The sequence below is a fragment of the Trachypithecus francoisi genome, unplaced genomic scaffold (genome assembly GCF_009764315.1).
Source record: "Trachypithecus francoisi isolate TF-2019V2 unplaced genomic scaffold, Tfra_2.0 Lachesis_group21, whole genome shotgun sequence".
NCBI lineage: Eukaryota > Metazoa > Chordata > Mammalia > Primates > Cercopithecidae > Trachypithecus > Trachypithecus francoisi.
Window position 1 is genome coordinate 8,721,824 of NW_022681467.1, and position 23,869 is coordinate 8,745,692.

Below are 23,869 nucleotides of genomic sequence, written 5' to 3' on the forward strand. Positions count from 1 at the left end.
GGGAAAATGCCATTGAATCCCGGTGGCCTTGGGACCCTGACCCCCAGGAGATAGGGGGTCTGCAGACCCTGAGCAGGGTGGACCTTGGAACTGCACGAGGCCTGCCTAGGGCTGGGAAGGGTGTCTCCAGGTGGCAGAGGAGGGCTGAGGATGACCTGAGTGTGGCTTCCCAACCTGCCATCCATGTGGCTGTGGGAACGCCGGGTCTCTCTGAGCTTTGGTTTCTTCGCGAGACTGGACCATCTACTTGGAAGGGCTGTTGTGTGGAAAACCTAGCAAAGACAGCTCCTCTCTGCTGGTGTTTGGAGGCTTCCAGCCATCCCTACCACACCCGTCTGCCAGCAGTGGGCCGGTGGGGCTGCGCATGTTAGAGGAGGAAGTGCAGAGGGGTCCTGGAATCACTGCTGAGCTGTCCTCCCTTTCCCCAGGGGCTTCCCGACCCACACAGAGGGGCAGGCGTCCTCATTCTTCCCCTTTCTGGGAACCCGTTGTTCTTGTACGGTCCTAGGTTCGGGCCCCACCCCTGCCTCTTAGAGCTGCTCCCCAGCCTTGGAAAAGTGTGTGGTCTCCAAGGCTCTGTGACCTCAGCTTGGATGGGGATTGTAATCCTCGTCTTCCAGAGAGAATTAAATGGGACAGTGCTGGGGCTCAGTGTCAGCTTCTCCCGCCCCTACTTCTGTAGCTAATCAATGAAGTGGACCTGCAGGCTCCTGTGGGCCTCTCACCCCAGGCAGAGCCAAAAAGATGATTGTCTTTGAAAAGTGAGGCAAGGGTCCCAGGAGGTCCCAGAGAGTGCCAGGAGCATGGAACAGCACCAGCACCCAGTGGCTCCCCTTCAGAGTTCTTTCCCGTCTCAGGCAAGAGGGACACACTGGCCTTTGGGATGGGCCTCCCTACAGCCCTGGTCTGGGGAGGGGGTGGATTTCCTCACTCCTGACCCACTGCCCAGGTCGGAGGAGCCTTGACGCTCATGGGACGCTTGTGCCCTGGTGGCCCAGGCCTGCTGTGTGTGTGATGTGTATTCACACCACATCGGTGCTGAACTGTCCAGGCCTGCTAGACCAGGGAACACCCCCCACCAGGGGCTCATTGTGTCAGCCCTTCCTTCAGTGGTCATCCTGACTCCCTGTGACTTCTGGTTGAGCCATCCCTCTGGGATGACACGGACCATGGCCAGCCTTCCCATCCTGCTCTGTCCCTGCCTGAGACACCACATCCCCCAGACTCGGCATCCATGTTCATCTGTGGGTATCTGGCACTGATCGGAGCTGATGTTCCCCTGGGTGGAGGACAGAGCGACTGCCTGCAGAGACCCATGCCCTACCCCAGCCACGGCGGAATGGGCAGCTGGCCCCACCCCCACCCTAGCCATCAGGGCTTGCTGCCTTTCAGTCCTGATGAAGGCACTTGAGGAGAAGTAGGTGTCCTAGGAGACTAGATGTTGGTGACTGAGTCAAGCCCGGGTGTTGTCATCACAGCAGGGCCGAGCCAGTGCCCTGGAGAGCCAGGGACAGTAACGCGTGTCTCTCCTGTTCCTGCTGCGTGTGCCACCTCCACTGTGGCCAAGGCCTGACATTGAGCCCACAACCGGCCAGGGCCAGCAGGGTTTCCAGGGATCCCTTGTCTGTCGGTGCTCCCGCTGCCGCTGGCTTGAATCTGTCTGAGAACCCGGCCAGCAGGAGGGGTCTGTGCTCTGCTGTCCAGCCTCCCAGCCCGGGTGATGCTCTTGCTCCTTTCTGATAGGCTCCTGCCCCTGCAAGGCTCACCGGCCCCTCTCTCTGCTACTTTCCCCCCAGGAGATGGCAGCGGAAAAGGCCAAAGCAGCAGCCGGGGAGGCCAAAGTGAAAAAGCAGCTGGTGGCCCGGGAGCAGGAGATCACGGCCGTGCAGGCACGCATGCAGGCCAGCTACCGGGAGCACGTGAAGGAGGTGCAGCAGCTGCAGGGCAAGGTAGGCAGTGGCTGGCGGGGGCATGGGATGGGACAGGACCCGGTCCTGATCCAGGACGGAGGGAACCAGAGAGGCCCAAAGGGCGAGGCATGAGGAGGGGGTTGAGGTTGCCCACAGGGGTCTGTGAGGTCTGGTCAGGTTTAGGGGTCCAGGTACTGTTGCATTTGTCTGGACAGTATCTGGCAGCCCACTGTGTGTCTATAATGTTAACAGCCAGGGAGGTATGAAATACATTTGAAAGAACACTTTTCAAAAGAGCCTAGTCTCAAATGGCCAGCCCTGTTTCCCTACCTCCTGGGTGTCTGTGAAGTTCTCACCTTTCACGTGAACCTGGAGAAATGCTGGCTCTGTCTTCTTTCCACATGGTTGGGAGGATCCCATTAATACCAGAGGCCTGAAAATCGCACAGCTCCAGCATGGGGCTCCAGGCCAGCACTGGGTGGCTGCCCAGACTGGCCCTGTAGTCAAAGCCTGATCCTTGTCTTCTGAAACCTACACCCTGCTCATAGTGCCCTGCAACCTCCTCTCTGCTGCATGTCTCAGGACATGCCGGAGGTCAGAGAGCAGGAAACGAGGCTTCCTCACGGGGGGTTAGAGGCTGTGGTGATGTACTTTGTCTTAGAACAGTCAACCTTGTGACTTTGGAGGCAGATGTTCATGGCGCGTGTCAGAGACCCTGGCCTGAGTATTCAGCCTCGGGCAGGCCATGAGCAGTGGGGAGGGAGAGAGGCGTGTCGCTGGGTGTGGGTGGTCATGCTTGGCCTCGAGCCCCTGATGGTGGAGCTTTGCAATTTTCAGGCCTCTTGTTTTATGGGATCCTCTCAACTTCCAGGTGGAAAAGGTGGAGCCTTCTGGGGGTTTTCTTTTGTGGGCTGTGTCTTCACTAACGACAGCTCACAAGTCAATTCTGTGTATGAGGCCGAGCTGCCTCTGATGCCCTCGCCCGTGACTTTCCAGATCCGGACTCTTCAGGAGCAGCTGGAGAATGGCCCCAACACGCAGCTGGCCCGCCTGCAGCAGGAGAACTCCATCCTGCGGGATGCCTTGAACCAGGCCACAAGCCAGGTGGAGAGCAAGTAAGCTGAGCTTTCCTGCCTCAGCACCTTCCCAAGGGCTCTGAACGAGGAAGGCTTCATGAGGCTGTGGCCAGGGCAGCTGGCGCGAGAGCCAGGCACGGGCCCTACATATATGCAGAGCTGTCCTGACCCTGCATCTCCTGTCTGGGTTATGGGCCCCTGAGTCTTCCAACAGGTGGCCCAGCGTCCCTGCGGTGGCTGGTGGTGGGCCTTGACTGTGCCCTGGAGCACGGCCTCCTGCTCTGCAGCACCTTTGCTTCAGATGCGCTGGTACTAGGGAGAGTTTCCAGCACACAGGCCCCAGCTGCCTAGCGGGATTCTCATTTCAGTGTTGTCTCTGAGTCACTGAAGCACTGGAGGCCATAGCAAGTGGGCCGGAGGGTGCACTTCCCCTCCAGAGTTAAATATAGCTACACTTCTGCTTCCCTGATTAGAGCGTTAACAACCTCAGTGGCGGCCCTCAGGAAACCCACTGCAGCGTCTTTTGTTGCACATTTCTTTGCCTTCTCTGGGCCCAAAGTGTCCTGCAGGGACTTGGCAGAGCTCTGTGTTATCCCCAGAGCCTCTGCTGTCACCGAGACAGGGGCTGACCACAGCAGAGTGCGCCGGCACCCTTAGTCCTTATGCTGGGAGTCGGGTCAGGGGAAGTCCAGTGCGGGAGCTGGACAGGGAGGGGAGCCGGGTCAAGTGTCTGTTTTGACTGTGGCTCCCTCTGGTGTGGAGTGAGATCCAGCAGCCACCTTCCCCTCTGCCTGTCCCCTCTGGCTCCCCTTCCTGAGCCATCGGCTGGTTGGAGGTTTGTGGCTGCTGTTTCCTCAAAAGCCACAGCAGAAGGCAAATGGTGGGGACTGAGAAATGCTCTGGTGTCTCCCCACATAGGATCTGCTGTGGCCTCATTACTGGGGAAGGCTCTAAAGCCAGGAGACTTGTCACGCTGAGGCAGCGGCCCTGCCAGTCCAGAAGCTCTGGCTGGTGGGTGGCTGTCAGCAGCGAGATATGTTTTCCCAGGCCCACTTCAGAGCTCCCAGTCCATCTTGAGGGCACCACCCGGCCTCCCGCCTCCCTCCCAGGTTGCTTGAACCTTGGCCTTGTGAAACGTGGAACCGATGACCCCACAGTGGGCCTTGGTGTGGCCTCCCCTGTACAGACGAGGCAGCCCCAAGTCAGAGAGGTGGAACCTGCCACCCCCGAGGCAGCAGAGCCAAGCTAGCCTCAGCCAGGTTTCCCAGCTCCGCCTGGCCTGGTGCTGCGTCCCAGTGTTTGGGACAGTCTTGTCTGGTGGTGTCCCTTGGCTGGACAGTCAGTCCTTGGCCTTGAGGCAGCGTCTGCTAGTGAGGGAGTGGTATCCTGATCACACGCTTCACGCTGGAAAGGCAGGCCTCCAGCTGCCTCCTTTTCCTTTAAGTCTCCTTCTGAAAGTCTGGAACATTCCTCCCAGCTCCTGAGACCCAGCTTTTGAAGTGCAGTCCTGAAGGGTCTGTTTTGTAAGCACCTCAGGCTCTGGCTTCAGGCAGCCTCCCTAGCCTGGGCCTAGTCCGGTTGGCCAGTGAGAGGGCGCGTGGACTCTGTGGGCTGCTGCCTACAGGGGGTCAAGGTGGGTGGGTCTTCATCTCGGGGCTGGTTTGCAGCCAGAACAGTGTGTTGCCGTTTTCTGTGAATTTCTGGCTGTTTCTGGCAGGGGCTCCCATGGGATGCTTTAGTGCACATTTGCTCTATGCTGTCTGTAGTTCAGGCACTATATGGATAAAACAGTGTCTTCAGCAAAACACATGCTGAACCCCACGCAGCTGATAATGGAAAAGTGGCTTTGGTAATGGCTTCACGACGTGGGCAATTGCTTACTTACGAGAGAGCTGGAGTCCTGGAGGGAGGGCTTGGACCACCAATCCCATCACTCTTTTCTTTCCATCAGTTGGGCTGGTGACTGTCTTGCAGGCAGAACGCAGAGCTGGCCAAACTCCGGCAGGAACTCAGCAAGGTCAGCAAAGAGCTGGTGGAGAAGTCGGAGGCTGCGCGGCAAGATGAGCAGCAGCGAAAAGCTCTGGAAGCCAAGGCAGCTGCCTTCGAGAAGCAGGTCCTGCAGCTGCAGGTGAGCCAGGGCGGCGGCCGCCTCAGTGCCTGTTCACTGCCCGGCAAGCCTGTCCGCATAGCAGGGATGGGTCCAGACTGGCCCTGCCACACTGGGCACCCGTTTCTAGCCTCGACTGGGACAGATGACAGTGTCCGCAGGGCTGGGGCTCGAACTCTTCACCTTAGTCTCCTTGGCAGTAGTGATAGCTGGCAGCAAGTGGGAGCTTGCTGTGTGCTAAGCACTGTTCTGAGCATTTTACAAGCATTAACTCAGCCACTTTTCTTGGTAACCCTTTGAGGTAGGTACTGGTAGTGTCTGCATTTTTATCCATAAGGAAGTTTGAGGCACAGAGAAGTTCAGCAACTACCTCAAGTTCACCCAGCCAGGACATGTCAGAAGCAGAATTTGAACCCCGAGTCTCACTCTGGAGCCGTGTTTTTCCTCCCATACTTGTCCCCACTGTGGTACTGCAGCTCTGGAACAGCCAGCTGAGCCCACAGGCTGTGGACACAGCCTCTGGCTTCAAGGCCAAGTTAGGGTTTCTTCTTTCTCAGCCTCTGGGTGTGGCCTGGAGGCCTGTTTTCCCAGGTGGGTGCCTGTTCTCCTTCAGAGGGAGGATTGTCCCCCTGTCCCCAGGGGAACACGGGCAGCATGCAGTGTGTTTTCGCAGCCCACAGGCCTTGCCTGATGAATTCCCGTCCCTCTGCTGGCCTGTGTTGGGCAGGTGGATCCCACATAGGGCTGTCACCCAAGGCACGAGGCACCCTCATGTCATGCCCACTTTGGGTTTAACTTTTCTGGATAACGAGGAGACCCCAGTGACCCCAGGGGCTTAGGACCCTTTTTCTGTCCCATCACTGAAACCAGGCTGTGGTGCGTGGGGGCATTAGTGCTGCCTCTTGGAAGGAACTAGAACAGACACGAAATTTTAAGAGTGATGTTTGAGCGTGTACAAGGACTAAAAGAGAACGTGGACAAAGAAGCAGTTTGAATTGGGGTGGAACTGAGATGGATAATTTGGTGTTTTCTGATGTTCATGTAAAGCAGACCCACTCAGAACAGTGAGATGAGAAACTGTGGGGTGGGTCTGCCTATGGTTATGTTTTAAAGGCTCCTGGATGGTTGTGGTCCATCTGCGCCTGGAACTGGGCTTGGTTTGTCACCATCACATGTCATTCCTGTGAAGGATCTAGCCAGGGCCCACAGGTTCCCAGTATCTCCTGTCCTCTTCAGCCTCAGAGTCCTTGTCCACAGCGTGGGGCTGGGCAGAGGATTCCCTGCTCTCCAGTCTGACACCAAAGATGCTGTGCCTGTCCAGTCTGTGATTGACAGTGAGGCCTTTGGCGCCAGCTGTCAGGTTCAGGTCCTGTCTCTTCTACCTCCTAGCAAGTTATTTCAGAGCCTCAGTTTCCTCATCTGTACTACGGGCAGGACAGTAGGAGCTGTCCTGCAGGGTGACTGCGGGAATTAGCCATGCTCTTACACCCAGAGCGCCTAGGACTAGATCAGTGCTTTTCAGAAAAAGAGCTCACTGTGACTCTACAAAATTTCATTCAAGGTATCTCCAAGTCAGACCGGCGGTTGAGGTTGTGGAAAGTGCCTGTCTTTTGCTGTGGTGAAAATGGGGCTGTTTCCATATTGTGACCATCCTTCCTTCACCCGAGGCCCCTTCACTGCCAGCCAGCTATGCAGGAATGAGGGCAGGAGGGACCTGTGCTGACCTTGGGTCCTGGAGCACTGGCATCAGGGAGGTGCCCTGCCCCCCATTGCCTGTCTCTCCCCGGACGACCTCTTGGGGTCTGCTTGGAAGAAAGTACCCCCATTGAAGGTGCCGATGACATCCTTCTAGAATAACTGAATTTTAGAAATCCGGGAGAGTCTTATGAAAGTCCCTAGCCGGCCTGCCCAGCCATGGGACCCGCTTCTGAAATTGTTCAGCGTGATTGGCTGTGCTAACAACATTCTCTTCAAGGCAAAGACAGTTGTCATCTCCGGTCTTAAGATGGAGGCACGTGGTTTCCATGAAAGATTTTAAGCTTGGGGCTCCTGAAGGCGCGTGGGTTTTTGTTTGCTTGTTGCTGGAATCAGAGTTCTAATGAATGTTGGTAACAAACGGAAGAACATGTGCGGTCAGTCTCCCTGCAGACTGAGCTGGAGTCCCTTTTCTTAAAGAAAAGAAGCAGCAGCAGCTGGTGTGTTTGCTTCCGGTTGTGCAGTGACCCTGCCCTGAGTGTCTTGGTTGAGGCAGAGGTGTGAGGGTGTTGGAACCAGTGGGTGCAAGGCAGGCTCCTGCCTGGGACACTTGGCAGAGGAGAAGCAGGTGTGCATTCTGGAAGCAGCTTGCAGTCACTCCTTTCTCTCCTTTCCTCTCTAGGAGTTGGAACTGGGTCATCCCTGCTACGTTCTAATGCAGAAAGCACTGCCCATCCTAAAGCTGCCCCCCGTTTTCACTGCACAGTACACGTGAACCACGGCCTAGTGGCCACATCCTTGGCGATGGCTCACTGGCTGCAGCTGCGCCTCTGCTTGGATGGTGCTCATCTGAGCAGTTCCCCTAGCTCCAGGTTGTGCAGCCACTGCCCTAAAAGAAAATGAAAACGGATGTAGATAGGATCAGCTTGGTAAAGCCATTGACGAGGGATAACTCCCAGCCTCTTCATCAAACAGCAGTCGTCTGTTGATGCCCCTCTTACCTGGTTCTGCCCCCAGACAAGCTCGTTAATGAATAATCAGTGGTTGGACTTTTTGAAGAACTGAGTTCTCTAAAGGGTTGGTTAAATGGAGGCCTTGGCTCGCACTTCTGCCCCAGTATGTGGGAATCCTTTGCAGGTGGACGAGGGTGTCCTGTGGAGCATTGATTGGGACCGCCAGAGCCTGCCTGACGCTGAGTCGGGAACTTGGCGAACGTTGAAGCTCTGTGTGGCTCCTAAATAAGGGTGCAGTGGGCCTGTCTGTCCTGAGTGAGGAAATGTCTCACTCAAAAATGAGATACTTTTGAACCATGTGAAACTGCCATTTTTGTAGGTAAAAATGGTCAAACACTGACAATTTCATGTGGTTCCACCTAATACTGAGAACTAAGAGCACTGCCCTATAGCATGATCGCCGTGGTGCACCGTGCGTGTGTGTAACACATGGAGCTGCATTTGGGAGACCCACCAAGCTGTCTGCCTCTGGGAGAGGAGTCGAGGACTGGATTGGGAAATGTCACTAGTTTACTCTGAATCGGTATCTTTGGGCTCTTGCGGTAACCACATCTTCATGAATCACTTGAGAATGTAAAAATAGGGACCAGAGAAGAACTGGGAAGTGAGTGTGGGTCCCTGGCAGCTACCTTCTCTCCTTGAAAGGATGCTGGCCCAGGTGAAGCCTGTGCGGGTTCTAGACCGTGAGGGATGCATTTCCTTCCCGCATGGACCAGAGACTGCACAGGGCTTTGGTGGGGTAAAGAGCTCTGTCCGCCTCCATCACAGAGCTGATGAGGGCCTGGTCCTTCCACGTCCTCACCGCCCCACTCCCTTGCCCGTCCCCAGGCGTCCCACAGGGAGAGTGAGGAGGCCCTGCAGAAGCGTCTGGATGAGGTCAGCCGGGAGCTGTGCCGCGCGCAGAGCAGCCACGCCAGCCTCCGGGCGGACGCAGAGAAGGCCCAGGAGCAACAGCAGCAGATGGCCGGTGAGGGCGGCGGCAGTGGGGCCAAGGGATCAGTGCAGGGTGTGGGGTGTGCATGCCGGCCCAGCCCCACTTCCAGTGCCAAAACTCAGTGGGTTAGGCCTGTTGGGTGAGGGCAGCACGGATCCCTTGACTGCCCCTCAGAAAGCCAAAGAGTAGGGGATTATGCCCAGTCAGGGGCTGGCGGGGGGCACAGTTGGCTTGTAGATGCTGTCCAGAGATGCAGAGGTGGAGCTGCGAGGATGGGACCCACAGGGGCTAGAAGTGGGGCGGGCAAGGCCTGTAAGGGCCTGGTGTGCGTGGGGGCGGGGCCTATGGGGGCAGAAGGCACTGCTTCCCTCCCAAGCCTGGGTCCCTGTTGGCTGTGTGTGAGCCAAGGAGGTCCTGAGGCATCTCAGCTAAGTGTGTGTTCTGGGCCTTTCTACTCTCCCAACTCAGTCAGCTCCGGAGGCCAGGCGAGATTTATAAGCCTGTGGTTCCCTTGCTCCAGTTGGTCATGGAAAGGGTGACAGGGATAGAGGGCCAAGAGCTTCTGGAGAAAGGGAGCTGAAGGTGCCAGTGAGAGGCCCACGGCCCTTGGCTCACCGATGCTTCCCGAGCCACTCCCCGGGTCAAGCACCACCGTGGCTGCCAGGCTGGGCTGGACTGGGGGGTACACGGCAGAGTCACCTGCAAGTACAGGGTTGCACAGCAGGGCCCTCTACACAGGGACTGTGTTCAGGGCAGGGTTGGCAACTGTTTCTGTGAGGGATGGATGGTGAATGCTTCTGGCCAGTCTCTGTCACAGCTGCTCAGCTCTGCCACAGTGGTTTGGACTGGGCAAAAGTGCCCATTAACACTGGGTGAACAGGGGCCTGGCTGTGGTCAAAGAACACTTCATTGATACCACCTGGAAAAATGGAGGTTGGGAGGCACGGCCCCAGCTTGCCGGCCCCTGCTCCAGAGGCCTGGGCATGGCTTTAGATTGTGTGGTCCTGGAGACTCTGAGGCAGGAGGGGATGCATGGCAAGAGGCCGGCACAGGGCCCAGAGGTGGGAATGAACTGACTCGGCCTGTGTGAGAAATGGGCCAACAAGTATGGCTGGAAGGAGAAGGCTGGTGGTGGGGCAGGGCCAGGTCACCCTCCCTCTGAGGAGCTTGGGCACTGGAAAGTGTGAGAGAAGTGCTTGGGGCAGGAGATGAAATGGTCTCATGTGCGCTTCTGAACACTGGCACCGGGCGGAGAACAGACCAGGGGGGCAGGAGTGGCCCAAGGAGACCAGGGATGAAGCCTTGCAATTGTCAAGGCCCAAGGCAACAGGGCAGGGCCCAGGTGGCCGCAGAGGTGCTACTGAGGAGGGCAACTTGGCAGATGGCGGTGTGGCCTCCTAGGCTTCAGCAGTGGGCGAGGGAGGAAGATGAGGAGTCCTGGGAGGTCGGGATGCTGGGTTTGCGTTGTCTAACTAGAGCTTCATTTAGAAGTGGCAGATGGCACAGCCTGGGGTTGGAGAGCGTGCAGCCTCAGAGGCACGAAGATGACACTTAGACCCACGGGACTGTCTGAGGTCACCTGGGGAAGAGGATACCTCAAGGGGAGAAAGGGGCCCAGGACAGAAAAGTCACCCCCTGGCCTTTCTCGACTGTGAAGAGATCTTGGGGGTTGGGGGGGACCCAGCCAGGAAGGTGGGGGAGGTGTGGCAGTGGGATCCACTTAGCCACTTTCTAAAGAACTTCTGGTCTCAGTTAGTATGAGCTAGAGTCTTCTAGAAGATGAATCTTTAAAAGCCTCAGCAGCAGTCCATTTCCAGTCTCCATCATTTTCTCATGAGTGGCCCGAGAGCATTGCATTGTACCCTGACAGTTCTCAGGATTGATGCCAGAGTGGCACTTCCTTCAACAGCTAACAAGAGGCCCCAGTGGTCAGTAGTATGTCTTAAGAGCCCCAGACACACAGAGGAGGCAGGAGGAAGTCCTCGGTGCCCCGCGTGTGCTAAGAGGGCATCCCCCCAGCCCACCCCAGCCCACCTCCGGGGTTTCCAGCCTTTTAACTTCTCTTGTTTCCCTTCCTCTGGACCAGAGCTGCACAGCAAGTTACAGTCCTCCGAGGCGGAGGTGCGCAGCAAATGCGAGGAACTGAGTGGTCTCCACGGGCAGCTCCAGGAGGCCAGGGCGGAGAACTCCCAGCTCACAGAGAGAATCCGTTCCATTGAGGCCCTGCTGGAGGCAGGCCAGGCACGGGACGCCCAGGACACCCAGGTCAGCCTCCTGCATGGGGCTGCGGGGAGGAAAGGGAACTCCATCCAGCAGGTGGGTGGACTAGCCCCGCTGCATGAGATGAGTCTCCTGGAGACCAAGGAGCTTTTGTCTCTCATTTCAGGCCAGCCGGGCGGAGGCTGACCAGCAGCAGACTCGGTAAGCTGGAGAAGCACCCTGCCTGCTCACTTGAGCCTCAGCGTGGGGGACCGAAGACCCTTGGGGACCAGGGTTTTCAGAAGGGTGCTCAGGTCCTCTGCAGAAGAGCCCCTTTCAGAGGCTCCCTTCCCTCCCCCATCCTCCCGGTGATTTAGAAGACGGGGCAGGCCTGGGCGGGAAAGAAGGCAGCCTTGCGGAGAGCTCCATGATCACACTCAAGGAGCCAGAACTCATTGTTCTGGACTGGCCTCAGCCAGGGTGGGAGCACCCCCTGCCACCTGCCGTCCATCCATCTACCCGTCCATCTCTTGTGGGAAGAGACTGACTTGTCAGAGGTTCTGTGTCTATAAGCAAGGGATTTTAGGGGCTGAGGTCAGGAAATGTAACAGGAAAAATGGTTGCACAACCCAGAGTGGCGAACTCAGGCTTGCTGCTGGAGCACAGGTTTGAGGCGTCGGGGCAGAGCTGGCAGCGTCTCAGGGTTGTTTTCCTCCATCTATGAGGTGACTTCACCTCTGGCCAGACCTTGTTTTCCGTCCATGTCAGCAGCACCAGTGCCAGGCCACGCTCGGGGAGTGTTTGTTTGCTGTTGCTAAGGCCGGAGCCAACACCTGGGTGGGGTGGCTCGAGTCAGGGGCCGGAGTCCTTGTGACCATCGCTTCTGGGGCTCGCATCCTGTAACACATGCCCACAGTCTCGGGAGGCAGCTCCTGGCCACCGTGGCTAGAGGTCCATGAAGCAGCTTGTGGGGGAGGCATGGAGGATGTCCTGCATTCCCTCACACGCGGTCAGATGTGTCCTAGGCCATCAGCTCACAAAATTCCCTTGTCCTGGCCCTCATCACCAAAGAAGCACCTCCCCCTGTGCCTCTGAGCAGAGGCAGATCCCCAGGCCACAGCCCGTGTTCCCTGGCATTGGGGTCTGCAGCTTGGGGACTGGGAAAGGGAGCCAGCCACCCCAAGGGCCCAGAAAGACCCACAGCCAAACGTTGTCTACGTTCCTTTCCCAAAAAGCATATGGGCAAACTTCGTTTCTCCTGATGGTGTTTGTTGGGGTAGAGAGGTTGTTGTTTTGCTCTTGTGTTTTAAGATCAGATTCTTGGGCCACACAGCATATTACTAGGATAATTAACTCATGTTGCAATTAGGATCAATTTGAATTTTTTTTGCATCATGCAGATGTGTCCGGCAGAAATGGGTGGTTTTATTTCCTTCAAACAGTTGATGTGAAAGCTGTGTGTAGGCTGGGCCGTGCTGCTCTGGAGTAGAGAGCAGCGATTCAGCCCCAGATATCCTGGAAGTCGGGCAGTGGCTGCCCAGGGTGTGACTGTCGATGTGTCCTTGCCACTGGCCTGCTGGTGCCTCTTACTCGGGGTCTCATTCTTCTGGGGGCGCTCTTGGGGTGGTTTGCTGCAGGAGGCTGTCACATGATGCGGGGATTGGAGGGAAAGCTGTGAGGGTCCCAGGGGAGCTCTGAGGGCAAGGTCGTGATTCCGCCTCTCCTGATAACCCAACTCTCCGGTGTCACCAACTAGGACTCTGGTGACAGCTCTGGGGTCAGTGGTCTGGATGGGTGGGAGGGGAGGGGGCTAAGGAGCTGCTCAGGCTTCCCTGGGAGCTCATGCTGGGTGAGGTGGGGGCAGCTGGAGGGGACTGTCTCTGGCCAGATGGTTCAGCCTCGAAGGTGCTCCTCCCTGGATGGGGCCTCAGGTGGGATCTGTGGGGGATGTAGCCCCTTGGAGCCTGGGCGGTGACCTCCCTGTGTCCCTTCAGCCTCAAGGAGCTGGAGTCCCAGGTGTCGGGTCTGGAGAAGGAGGCCATCGAGCTCAGGGAGGCCGTTGAGCAGCAGAAAGTGAAGAACAATGTGAGTGCGGCAGGCACAGGCGGGGACAGACGGGCCAGGGCAGCACAAGTAGGGCTGGGAAAGGTTCTGCGGTGTGGCTCCCGCCCCGGACTCAGAGGAGGGCCAAGCTTGTGTTTCTACACCCCGTTGTGCTGTGGGGATCCAGGATGTGGGGGGTGCTTCTGCTTACCCCTGAGTTCCACCAAAGACCCAGAGCTGACCGCCTGTGGATCAGCCTGCACCACTCACTCAAGCGTGGAGTCATCCCTGGGGTGGGGACAGTGTGCCGTTGGCCTGGCCTGAGTCACGTGGTCGCCGTAAGTGGGGATCCTGGTCCCAGGAGAAGGGGTGTAGAAGCCTGGTCCCAGGAGAAGGGGTGTAGAAGCTGGGCAGGTGGCATGCCTGCTGTCCCGGGGTGGCCTTGGCCACACCCTCCTGCCCCTTCTCACAGAGCCGGGTTTGCTGGCTGGCCCGCTTGCTCCCTGCAGAGGCTACAGCTTCCCAAGGCAGGCCCTGGCCTTGGCCTCCCGGTGTCAGGCTCCACCAGAGCTGGCCCGAGGGATCAGCACTAACCATTTGGCGGCAGGAACCTCTTCCCTCTGAGGTCACAGGCTGGCCCTCCTTCTTCCCTCTGGCTAGGGGTGTCTTCATCGAAAAGGTGCCACCTCTTCACCCTGTGCCATGCTACCCACCTCTGGCTGTGACACCCAGGCCTTGTGTTCAGGCGCCATGGTCATGGGCCAAGGAAAGGGCATTTTGTCCTGTGGCAGGTCCTCTGTGGGCCAGGGTGGCATCAGGGAGGGTCTCTGGGCCCTGTCCTGTCTGACACTAGCTTAGGCAGCTCGTGGGGGTGTGTCAGTGACTGACCAGCGCAGGCTGCTGACCTTTCGCCTGTGTCCCCTCCAGGACCTCCGGGAGAAGAACTGGAAGGCCATGGAGGCGCTGGCCACGGCCGAGCAGGCCTGCAAGGAGAAGCTGCACTCCCTGACCCAGGCCAAGGTCAGAGCCCAGCCACACTCAGGCTCCCACCATGCAAAGTGCACTCGGCACACAAATGCACTAAGACATACAGCTACCCTAGGACACAGATGCACTAGGACAGACACAGAGGCACTAGGAACGCACAGACGCACTAGGACACACAGACATGCTAGGACTGACAGACGCACTAGGACAGACACACAGAGGCACTAGGATGTACAGGCACGCTAGGACACACAGATGCACTAGGATGCACAGTCAGGCTAGGACTCACAGACGCACTAGGACAGGCACACAGGCACTAGGATGCACAGATGCACTAGGACAGACAGAGGCACTAGGACGTACAGACGCACTAGGACACACAGACATGCTAGGACTGACAGATGCACTAGGACAGACACACAGAGGCACTAGGATGTACAGGCACGCTAGGACACACAGATGCACTAGGATGCACAGACAGGCTAGGACTCACAGACGCACTAGGACAGGCACACAGGCACTAGGATGCACAGATGCACTAGGACAGACACAGAGGCACTAGGACGTACAGACGTACTAGGACACACAGACTCAAAGGTGCACTAGGACGCACTAAGTGCACACAGAGTGGCCTTGGCCTCAGAGCTCCTGAGTCCACACCAGACCCCAGCTCTACATCTGCCTCCCCCCTCCCACCTCCTTCCCTGCTTCACTTGCTCCTTTCCCTGAGAGAGGGAGGGGGGTGCCCCCTTAATGGGCTTCTCCATGCTGGTCCCTCTGGCTGAGGGTACAGAGCTGCTGGGGTGGGACTGGAGACAGTGAGCCCGAGGCTGCACTGTCTTGGTGACCTTTTTTAGTGTTATTTCTGTCGTGTGTCCTTTTGTCGGGGTGATTCTGCTGCTTGGGCCTCTGAAGTCATGGCCCAGGAGGTTCCGTGAGGAGTCTTTTTTTTTTTTTTTTGAGACGGAGTCTTGCTCTGTCGCCCAGGCTGGAGTGCAGTGGCGTGATCTCAGCTCACTCCAGCCTCTGTCTCCTGGGTTCAAGCGATTCTCCTGCCTCAGCCTTTCAAGTAGCTGGGGTTACAGGTTCCACCATGCCCAGCTAATTTTTGCATTGTTTGTAGAGACGGGGTTTTGCCATGTTGGTCAGGTTGGTCTCCAACTCCTGACCCCAAGTGATCTGCCTGCCTTGGCCTTCCAAAGTGTTGGGATTACAGGCGTGAGCCACTGTGCCCAGTCCCATGAAGAGTCTTTAAGTCACAGAGGGGAGGACATTGTTTGCAGTGAGCACTCGGGGAATGGGGGCCGTTGGCCCCGCGCTCCACACTGTCCAGGTGGGATGTGTGCAGGCGTCTCCCAGTGTCTGAGCCCACGGGTTGCCTCTGGGGCGCTGGGCTGTCCAGGAGCCAATGAGGAGGCTCTGGCCAGGGGACATGGCCAGCAGCCATAACTAAAGGCCTCGCCCACACTTTGAGGTCACACAACGTTTTCCTACCTCATGAAGGGGCCTCGCCTCCCAGCCTCCCTCACGGGAATGTCTGCCCCAATGGCAGGAGCTTTGCAGCGACTCCCAGGAAGCCTGAGGGTTGTATCAGATGAGGACCACTAGCTAGGGCAGGAGGTGAAGGATGGCCTCAGGCCACACTGTGAGAGCTATAGTTAGACTCCTAGAATCTTGGCCTTGTAGCCCCCCGTGACCTCAGAACCTGGCTACCATGTGGTAAATGAAGCTGTGACCAGAGATGTCACCTGACTTGATTGTGGTCACACAGCCAGATAGAAGGTGGCCTCTGGGTCTCCACTTGCCTTGACTCATCACTGGAGGCCTTGGTGGTGGTGAGGTCAAGGGTCCACATGGGGCACGGGCCCTACCTGTGCATAACTTGGCCAGCCAGGAAGGGCCCGCTTCTCAGGTGTGCGTCAGGCCAGAGGGCGCTGCGCTCAGGCTGGGTGTCCGATGGTCAGCATCCTCCATGCACATTCCAGGCCTCTGCTCGGGGGAGTTACACTCCATCGACTCTGATCCAGGTGGAGTTCCTGAGGCCTCCCTGGGTCTCAGGCCAGGCCTGTCCAGGTGGTGGCAGGGCCAGACACAGGCTGGACCCCGGCAGCTGTCCCCTCAGGGCGTGGGAGGGCCCGGCTCTCTCCCCGGGGACCCTGTGGCCCTAGGCTTTGCTTCTGGGTTCCCTTGGGCCCCTTTGTTTCCTTTGTTTGCTGTGCTTTGAATGGGGGCCGCTGGCTCTTCGTCCAGGAGGATTGAAGGGGTGTCCGACCCAGCATGGCACAGGGTGCAAAGTCCCTGCCTCCTCTGAGTCGCCTTCTCCCTCTCCAGGGTGGCTGGAGATGAGCCTCTCTGGGTTGCCCCTTCCTGGCTGCCACTAACCCCTAACTGGTGCCGCCAGCAGACACGCCGCTTCCCTGCCTTCACGCCCATCCCCGTCACAGCTCTAGATTCCACAATACCGGGGTCCATGAGTGTCCTCCTATCCCCTTTTCCTGCCCTGGCTCCCACACATCAACCAGGGCCCCCCCAAATTCCCACACACATGCACACACGCCCAGAGAGCTCGGGACATGAGAGCTGGTGGAGACCCCATCCCTGCTGGGAGATGTTCCAGGAGCTGGCACTTGCCATCTTGGCCTGACGCAGTATGCTGCTTTCATCAGAGCTCAGTGTGTTTGAAATGGACCGGACACAGGCTGGGTAACCCTCTGCTTACAGTCAGCCTCCTGGAGCCTCATCTGCTCCTTTGATTCTTGTCGCTTCCCTGGAGAGCTGAGGATGTGCCATTTCTGGGGCAGAGACCCGGGCATATCAGTAAGACCTGGGGAGGTGCCCCACATCTCCGCAGCTGAACGCCTTCTGCTCTTCCCCGCCCGCCCCCCAGGAGGAATCGGAGAAGCAGCTCCGCCTGATTGAGGCACAGACCATGGAGGCCCTGCTGACTCTGCTCCCAGAACTCTCTGTCTTGGCGCAACAGGTAGGAGGGGAGGGTGGTTCCCGGGGACCTCACGGTTCCCAGGGAACGTCCCTGGGTCTCACCGAATGTGTTTCATTGCAGGATTACACCGAGTGGCTGCAGGATCTCAAAGAGAAAGGCCCCACGCTGCTGAAGCACCCGCCAGCTCCCGCAGAGCCCTCCTCGGTCAGTGTGGCTGCCTGGCAAGGGCCCTCTGTTGGGCTCCCCTGTCCCCAGGAAGAGGGGCTGCCCCAGGTTGTTTCAACGGGAAGCCAAGAGAAAAACCTTAGTGTGTGGCTAACGACACCTGTTCTTCCCTCTCTCAGGACCTGGCCTCCAAGTTGAGCGAGGCCGAGGAGGCGCAGAGCACGCTGCAGGCCGAGTGTGACCAGTACCGCAGCATCCTGGCGGAGACGGTGAGCGCTGGGAACCTGTCAGCTGGGCATCCCTGGGAGGCTGCCGGGAAGGAGAGCTTCAGGGCCTACGGGGCAGGAGGTGTCCTGGTGTGTTGGAAAAGCCCACTGGCCTTGTGACTCTGGGCCCCGTTCTTTGGCTGCATGGCAAAGGGGATGGATGGTGCCCTCTGAGGTCGTCATTGTTTCTAAGCTGAGGAGAGGGCCGAGGTGAAGGTTTGGGGCCGGTCTCTGAGCAGGGGAAGGGGAAGGATGGGGTAAGCAGCTGTGACGGCCAGGTTGAACTCCCTTTCTTCGTGACTCCAAGAGCAATGCGAAGTCCAGCCCTGCCACTCTCTGGCTGGCCCATCCCGTGCTCCTCATCCTGGGCCACTGACAAACTTGGTGCCGGTGGCAAAGCCCGGCAGTGACAAGCGTCCTAGTGGTCCCGTGCAGGTCACAGACCTCGTTTCCTTGAGTGGCACTGCAGCCATCCTGGCCACTGGCCAGCGGACCTCCCTCCCAGGACAGTGGCTGCCTTCTCTCCCCACCTAATGCTGGTGCTCATGAAGTCACAGCAGGGGAAGCACAGCAGGTGACCAGGGCTACAGGGACAGGAAGATGTGGTTGTGTGGTGCGCGTACCGGGAAGGGAGAGGGCCCTGCCTCACCTCGGTTTCCCCCAGGAGGGCATGCTGAGAGACCTGCAGAAGAGCGTGGAGGAGGAGGAGCAAGTGTGGAGGGCCAAGGTGGGCGCCGCGGAGGAGGAGCTCCAGAAGGTATGTGCAGCCCTGCCTGCCTCCCGGCACCGTGGAGCACGTGAAGCCCAGGGGAGAGTTGACAGGGTTGTCTGTCACCTGTGAGACTTGTGTGTCTTGGTGGGGCTTTTCCACGACTCTCTATGAAGCACAGTTGCGGGATGACAGCTCAGCCCGTCCTCCAGAAGGCCACTGCCTAGGAAGGTGCTGCCAGATGGCGCCAGGGTGACTGTCCCAGCTGTGTGGGGTGGGCACCCCTGGGGCTTCCTAAGTTGGGTCAGTCCTGCTCGGGTCCCAAGATGGCCTCGGAAGGAGACACCCCCAGGCGCTCATGTTTAATGGAGCCTTTCCCTTGCTTTGTAGTCACGGGTCACAGTGAAACATCTCGAAGAGATTGTAGAGAAGCTAAAAGGAGAACTTGAAAGTTCAGACCAGGTATGTGGGGACTCTACTCAGAAAACTCTTTCTCTTGTCCCCGGAGCCTCTTTGAAAGTGACATTATTGCAGAGGGCACTTCACTTATTTCTTCCTCATGGACCGTGTGCCTTACGGGAGGCATTCTCTCTCAAGCCCAGGCATCTTGTCCGTCCTGTTTTTCCTTAATGAGAGACATTTACTACCTCAGAGGACCCTGAGACAGCCACGGGCCCTGTGCAGACCTGCCCTGCCCTGGTGAACAGGGCTCCTGCCACGGCCTTCACAGTCAACGTGACCCCACTGCCCCCTTCAGACGCCACAGGGAGCCCTGGAGAAGGTACCCTTGGTACCTACCTTTGCAAGTAAATCTAAGAGCATGTCAGCCTCCAGAAGTGCTCAGGTGCAGCCTGCCACTTTCAGTAAGGGGTTCTCTTGCTGCTGACTAGTTTCTCATTCACTTGGTAGCTGATGGGCCTCAGGGATCTCCCGACAGCCCTCACCTATCCCAGGCCCAGTCTGCTCCCTGGGGTTAGTGCCCTTTGAGCAGAGGCTGCTGGCACACGTGTGTGCCTGTCTGTGTGTCTGTCCAGGTGAGGGAGCACACGTCACATTTGGAGGCAGAGCTGGAAAAGCACATGGCAGCTGCCAGTGCCGAGTGCCAGAACTACGCCAAGGAGGTGGCAGGGGTGAGTCTGCCCCCCGAGGAGCGCAGCCCCTGCCCAGCAGAGCTGCGGTCCTCCCTGAGCTGCTTCTCAGCCCTGTGGGAGCAGCTCTCGTTGACATAAGCCTTGAAGTCCGAGTCCTCAGGGGTTTGCCTGAAGCCTTGCAGGCCCCTTGTTGGGCTGTCAGACCTGAGGTCTGTCTCAGGGCAGGTTTCAAAAAGGCAGCCTCCCAGCCAGGGCAGGGGCAGAGCCAGGCAGCCCTGCCCCGATGGATGTATTTGGCATTTTAGGTTATCCCTCCACAAGGGGATTCTGTGTCTGGCTTGCTGATGTCATATCTGGTGGGGAGTGGATTTAGATCTGATACTGTTTTCTGCTCTTCAGAAGCAGAAAGCACAAATCCAGCATCCCAATTCTGGTTTAATCTCAAACTTTTGGGCCAGGTACAGCGGCTCATGCCTGTAATCCCAGCACTTTGAAAGGCTGAGGTGGATTGCTTGAGGCCAGAAATTGGAGACCGGCCTGGGCAACATAGCAAGACCCCATCTCTACCCCAAAAAAAGAAAAAAAAATTAGCCAGGCACAGTGGTGGGCACCTCCAGTCCCAGCTGCTTAGGAGACTGATGCAGGAGGATTGCCTGAGCCCAAGAGTTCAAGAACAGCATGGACGACAGATTGAGACCATCTCTGAAAAACAAAATCTCAAACTTTTGGCCCTTTTTTGCAAGAGATTATCAGTAAACACTTGTGAAGGTCTGAAAGAGGTATGCAGTGAACACCATTCTTCCTAAGTCCTCAGAAAAGAAATTGTAGCTGTAGGAAGCCTGGCGAGCCCTGTGCCCTCCCGATTCTGTGACCCTCCTCAGGGCTTTGGTTAAGTGGATGTATTAGGTTTTCTGTTTCGGCGCTAACTCACGGGCACTGGTTTTCTCCTTTTCTCTCCTTTTTTCCCATCACCTGCCTCTGTTTTCTCCCCAAGCTGAGGCAACTTCTCCTAGAATCTCAATCTCAGCTCGATGCAGCCAAGAGCGAAGCCCAGAAACAGAGTGATGAGCTTGCCCTGGTAGGTGGCCTCCATGTCCCCATGCCAGGAGTGTGACCTGGGGTGTTGCATGTGTGAGATGCATTTGCCAGTCATGCGTTTGTGTCCACTCAAAGATAAACAAAGTCTAGGGAAGGGACAGTGTCACCCGTTGAGCAGCATGGGGCCAGCTTCTGGGGGCCTTCCTGCACATTTGCCCAGAACTCTGAGCTAGGCTTGTGGCTGTTGGGACCAGCGTGCTCCCACTCCGTCTCCTGTCCCCTGGCTACCTGGTCCCCTGTTCAAGGTAGTGAGAGCTCTGGGTGTCCGCACTCCCTGTGAGCCCATTGTAGTCACCTGGGGGCGTCAGGGACATTACAGTCCCCGGTAATCACAAGACCAGGAAGCCTGGGGGTTCCTCCTGATCTGGCCACCCATCGCCCTGGGGCTCTCAGCAAGTCCCGTGCCTTCTGTGGGTTCTTCTCACCTCAGTGACAGATCAATTCAGTCAAAGCCACAGGCATGCAGGGAAGACCTGCTCCACGCCCGGCCTGGTACCAGGTGCAGAGAGCAGCCGCGTTGGCAGACCACAGGAGCTCTGCCTGTGCAGGCGGCCTCCTGAGTCCCTCCTGGGATTCAGCTCAGGTGTCTGATGCCAAGTCCCAGCTCCTTGGCAGATTCCACTCAGCCTCACCGGATCTGGTACCGCCCCAAGACTGGTGCTGTGCGCAGCACCCTGTGAGGCTGCAGACATGTTCTGTTTGTCTGCAGTATTTTTTTAAATCTTGAATTAGTTGTCAACAAGGAGGAATTCGGAGATTTTAAATAAAAATGGGCTGGCATTCCCCCTGCAGCAGCCAGTGAGTCTGGCACACGCTCCCAACGCCCTGGGTCCCCCTCCGTCATTCGGGTCTTACCCGGGCCAGAACACCAGAGGGCAGTGCTGCTCAGGCCAGGTCTCCTGTGTCTAGGGGCCACTCACTGAAGCCTTGGCTGAGCAAAGTCTGGGTGACAGGCCCTGGGGGCATGGCCCAGGCCGGGGGTGTGCAGAGAAAACCCCTTGGAGTTTCTGTTGCCTTCCAACTGTGCAGTTTGGCATTTGTGTTGGGAGGGGCTGTTCAGAGGGAGGGAAGAATGTGTGGGGTTCCCACATACCTGGGGTGGCCCCTCAGCGCAGGGCCTGAGACCACCCATGTTCCCTGGGGAGCTTATGCCAAGGGCCCCACCCGGGTCTCCAGTTGGAACCTCTACCCCAGCCTCTCGAGTGACACCTGCCCTTCAAGTTGCAGGCCCAGTGGTTTGGGGGCAACCAGATATGTCACCCACTCCCAGTGATGGAGCTCAGGGGTGGGGGACCTTGTTAGGCAAGAATGTCATCTCGCAATGTTTTCTAGACCCCAGAAAGGGCTCTGAGCAGTGGACTGTGTCCTTGAAGGAGAAACGGGGAGTGTAGACAGCGTGGCGGCCACCCCGTTCCATCGGGGTTCATTCGCTCTGTGGGCCGTGCTCATCAGCACTCCCCTCACTCCCAGGGAGGGCGCCCCTCCGGCTGGGCTTGGAGCAGAGCACATGGGTCTCATTAGCCCAGAGGTTTGGTGGCCTTGGTTTGGCTCAGGTTGGCGGGGGGCCTGGGGGGGACCCAGACTTAAGTCACAGTTACCAAGCCAGGTCCCCTGAAGGAACTTTGGCTGTTGAGAGCAGCCACGGTCCTCCGAGGGGGTCCCTGCAGGAGTGAGCATGGTAGGTGTGCGACTGGCCGTGCATTTGCAAACCCACCCCTTCCTGTTCCAGGTCAGGCAGCAGTTGAGTGAAATGAAGAGCCACGTAGAGGATGGTGACATAGCTGGGGCCCCAGCTTCCTCCCCAGAGGCCCCCCCAGCCCAGCAGGACCCTGCTCAGGTTAGGGTGGTGAGCCAGTCCCCAGACACATCACTAACCCCAGGAAGAGTGCAGGTTCTGCTGCCCCTGTTCTGACTAAACCCCACACCGGCTGCTCCGGCCCCCGCTGCTTCCCCATCCCACCCTGCTTTGCCCCATGTGGGTCACCCAGGTTTGGAGAATGCCACAGAGCACAGGACAGGAAGGTGGCCAGGTGGAGAGGCTGGAGGAGTGGGGGGAGGTAGAACTCGAAGAGGGAGTCCACGATTTGGGGTCTGCACCTAATGGGCTGGGGGAGCAGCCCTGGGCAGGGTCTGCAGCCACCCGGAGGGGACTGTCTCCCACTGCAGCCACGGCTGGGACATCGCTAGCAGGATATTCACCCTCCAGAGTTTTGAGCCTGGCAACAGGCACCACGAGCCCTCACCGGGAGGCAGGGTCTGTCCCTGGGGTGGCCGCAGTGTGGCTGCTGGGGTTGTCGCCGTGGGGGCGGGGCTTGGAGGCGTCTTTCTTGTCCTGTGAGTCTCAATAAAGGCCCCTGAGGTTGCAGCGGCCCCATCAGCTGCTCCTGAGCCACACCCAAGTCTGTACCAGGGGCTAAGGTGCCATCTCCCCAGCGAGGGGAGCACTGGGCCAGGAAAGGGGAAGCCAGAAGCAGCTACAGAGCGGGGCCTGTGCTGGAGCCCTGGGCCCCCGGAGGGTTCCTCACCGGGTTGCCGGGTTATGTTTGTGGTGTTTGCACAGCTGAAGACGCAACTGGAGCGGACAGAAGCCATCCTGGAGGATGAGCAGACGCAGCGGCAGAAGCTCACGGCCGAGTTTGAGGAGGTCAGGCCCTGCCTGGTGACTCTCAGCCCCCATCAGCCCCTGGGCCCTGAATCTCCAGGGAACAAGTGGGTCAGCCCTGCCCCCCTTGGCTGTGCCCAGCAGCACCTGGCTGGGCCTTCTGGGCAGCAGTGGATGGGGCCCGGGCAGGTGGAGCACAGGCTGGAGGCACCTTGGGAGCCCTATGGGTGGTCTGCATCCCTAAGGAGTCTTGAGGGCCTGGGGCTGGGGTCAGGACTTGTGAGTCCGGCCCACTCATTCCAGCTACAGGATGGAGCTGTTGCTCCATCAGGCTGGGGGTGTCCTCTGGTCCCCAAGCGTGCTCAGTAGGGTCTTGACAGCACAGCCATTTGTAAGACGTCTCACATCCCTCTCTGGCAAGGCTCAGACCTCGGCGTGTCGGTTACAAGAAGAGTTGGAGAAGCTCCGCACAGCCGGCCCCCTAGAGTCTTCAGAAACAGAGGAGGCCTCACAGCTGAAGGCAGGCAGGGGCTGGGGCGGGGGTCACACCTGTGGGGTCTGCTCTGGGGCTGGAAACACACTCTTGGCCTCGGAAAGGGGCCAGGAAGGGGAGAGCCGACCCCACCGGGACCTGCCCTCGGCCCTGGTTCCCCTTGTCACTCCTCGGTGCTGGGGTGGGGGCTCCTAGCCCTGCAGTGTCACATGGTCACATGGTAGCCATTCGTCCGGGTGGCTGTTGAAATGTGAGTCATATAGAACGTGAAGTGCGTTCCTCAGCCACGTGTCTGGCGCTCCGTAGTCAGGTGTGTCTCCTGTGCTGCCTTGGACGGTGCCAAGTAGACTGCTCCTGCCCCAGGAAGGTCTCCTGGTGGTGCTGAGAGAGCAGGACACAGCCTTGATGGGCAGCATGGGCGGTTTCCTCCCTGTTGTCACCACCTGTCTCTGGGTGACCAGGAGTTGCCTTCCTTGTGTCCCCAGAGGGCTCCAGTTCCTGGCATCAGGGTCCTGTGGGCGTCGCTGGGGTGGGCCTCCT

General features: G+C 58.2%; 1 protein-coding gene and 1 long non-coding RNA gene across 8 annotated transcripts in view; one reads left to right on the top strand and one right to left on the bottom strand.

The window, feature by feature from the left end:
* RRBP1 (ribosome binding protein 1) overlaps positions 1–23,869 on the top strand; it is a 68,881-nt gene that overhangs the window by 43,823 nt on the left and 1,189 nt on the right. For 6 of the 7 annotated variants that reach the window (XM_033185539.1, XM_033185542.1, XM_033185536.1 and 3 more), the window contains 18 exons: positions 1,797–1,949; positions 2,907–3,025; positions 4,961–5,114; positions 8,630–8,768; positions 10,822–11,000; positions 11,122–11,156; positions 12,929–13,019; positions 13,905–13,997; positions 16,852–16,944; positions 17,026–17,109; positions 17,250–17,339; positions 18,001–18,093; positions 18,436–18,507; positions 19,080–19,175; positions 20,131–20,214; positions 21,964–22,071; positions 22,795–22,878; positions 23,258–23,356. In XM_033185539.1, the coding sequence (XP_033041430.1) occupies positions 1,797–1,949; positions 2,907–3,025; positions 4,961–5,114; positions 8,630–8,768; positions 10,822–11,000; positions 11,122–11,156; positions 12,929–13,019; positions 13,905–13,997; positions 16,852–16,944; positions 17,026–17,109; positions 17,250–17,339; positions 18,001–18,093; positions 18,436–18,507; positions 19,080–19,175; positions 20,131–20,214; positions 21,964–22,071; positions 22,795–22,878; positions 23,258–23,356 (1,866 nt within the window). The remainder of the gene's footprint in view (positions 1–1,796; positions 1,950–2,906; positions 3,026–4,960; positions 5,115–8,629; positions 8,769–10,821; positions 11,001–11,121; positions 11,157–12,928; positions 13,020–13,904; positions 13,998–16,851; positions 16,945–17,025; positions 17,110–17,249; positions 17,340–18,000; positions 18,094–18,435; positions 18,508–19,079; positions 19,176–20,130; positions 20,215–21,963; positions 22,072–22,794; positions 22,879–23,257; positions 23,357–23,869) is intronic. The other variant, XM_033185540.1, reaches the window with a different exon arrangement.
* Positions 5,602–23,855, bottom strand: LOC117068423. The gene is made up of 3 exons (XR_004431116.1): positions 23,726–23,855; positions 14,360–14,370; positions 5,602–5,612 (listed from the first exon to the last, which is right to left on the bottom strand). It is a non-coding gene; the product is annotated as an uncharacterized LOC117068423 (long non-coding RNA).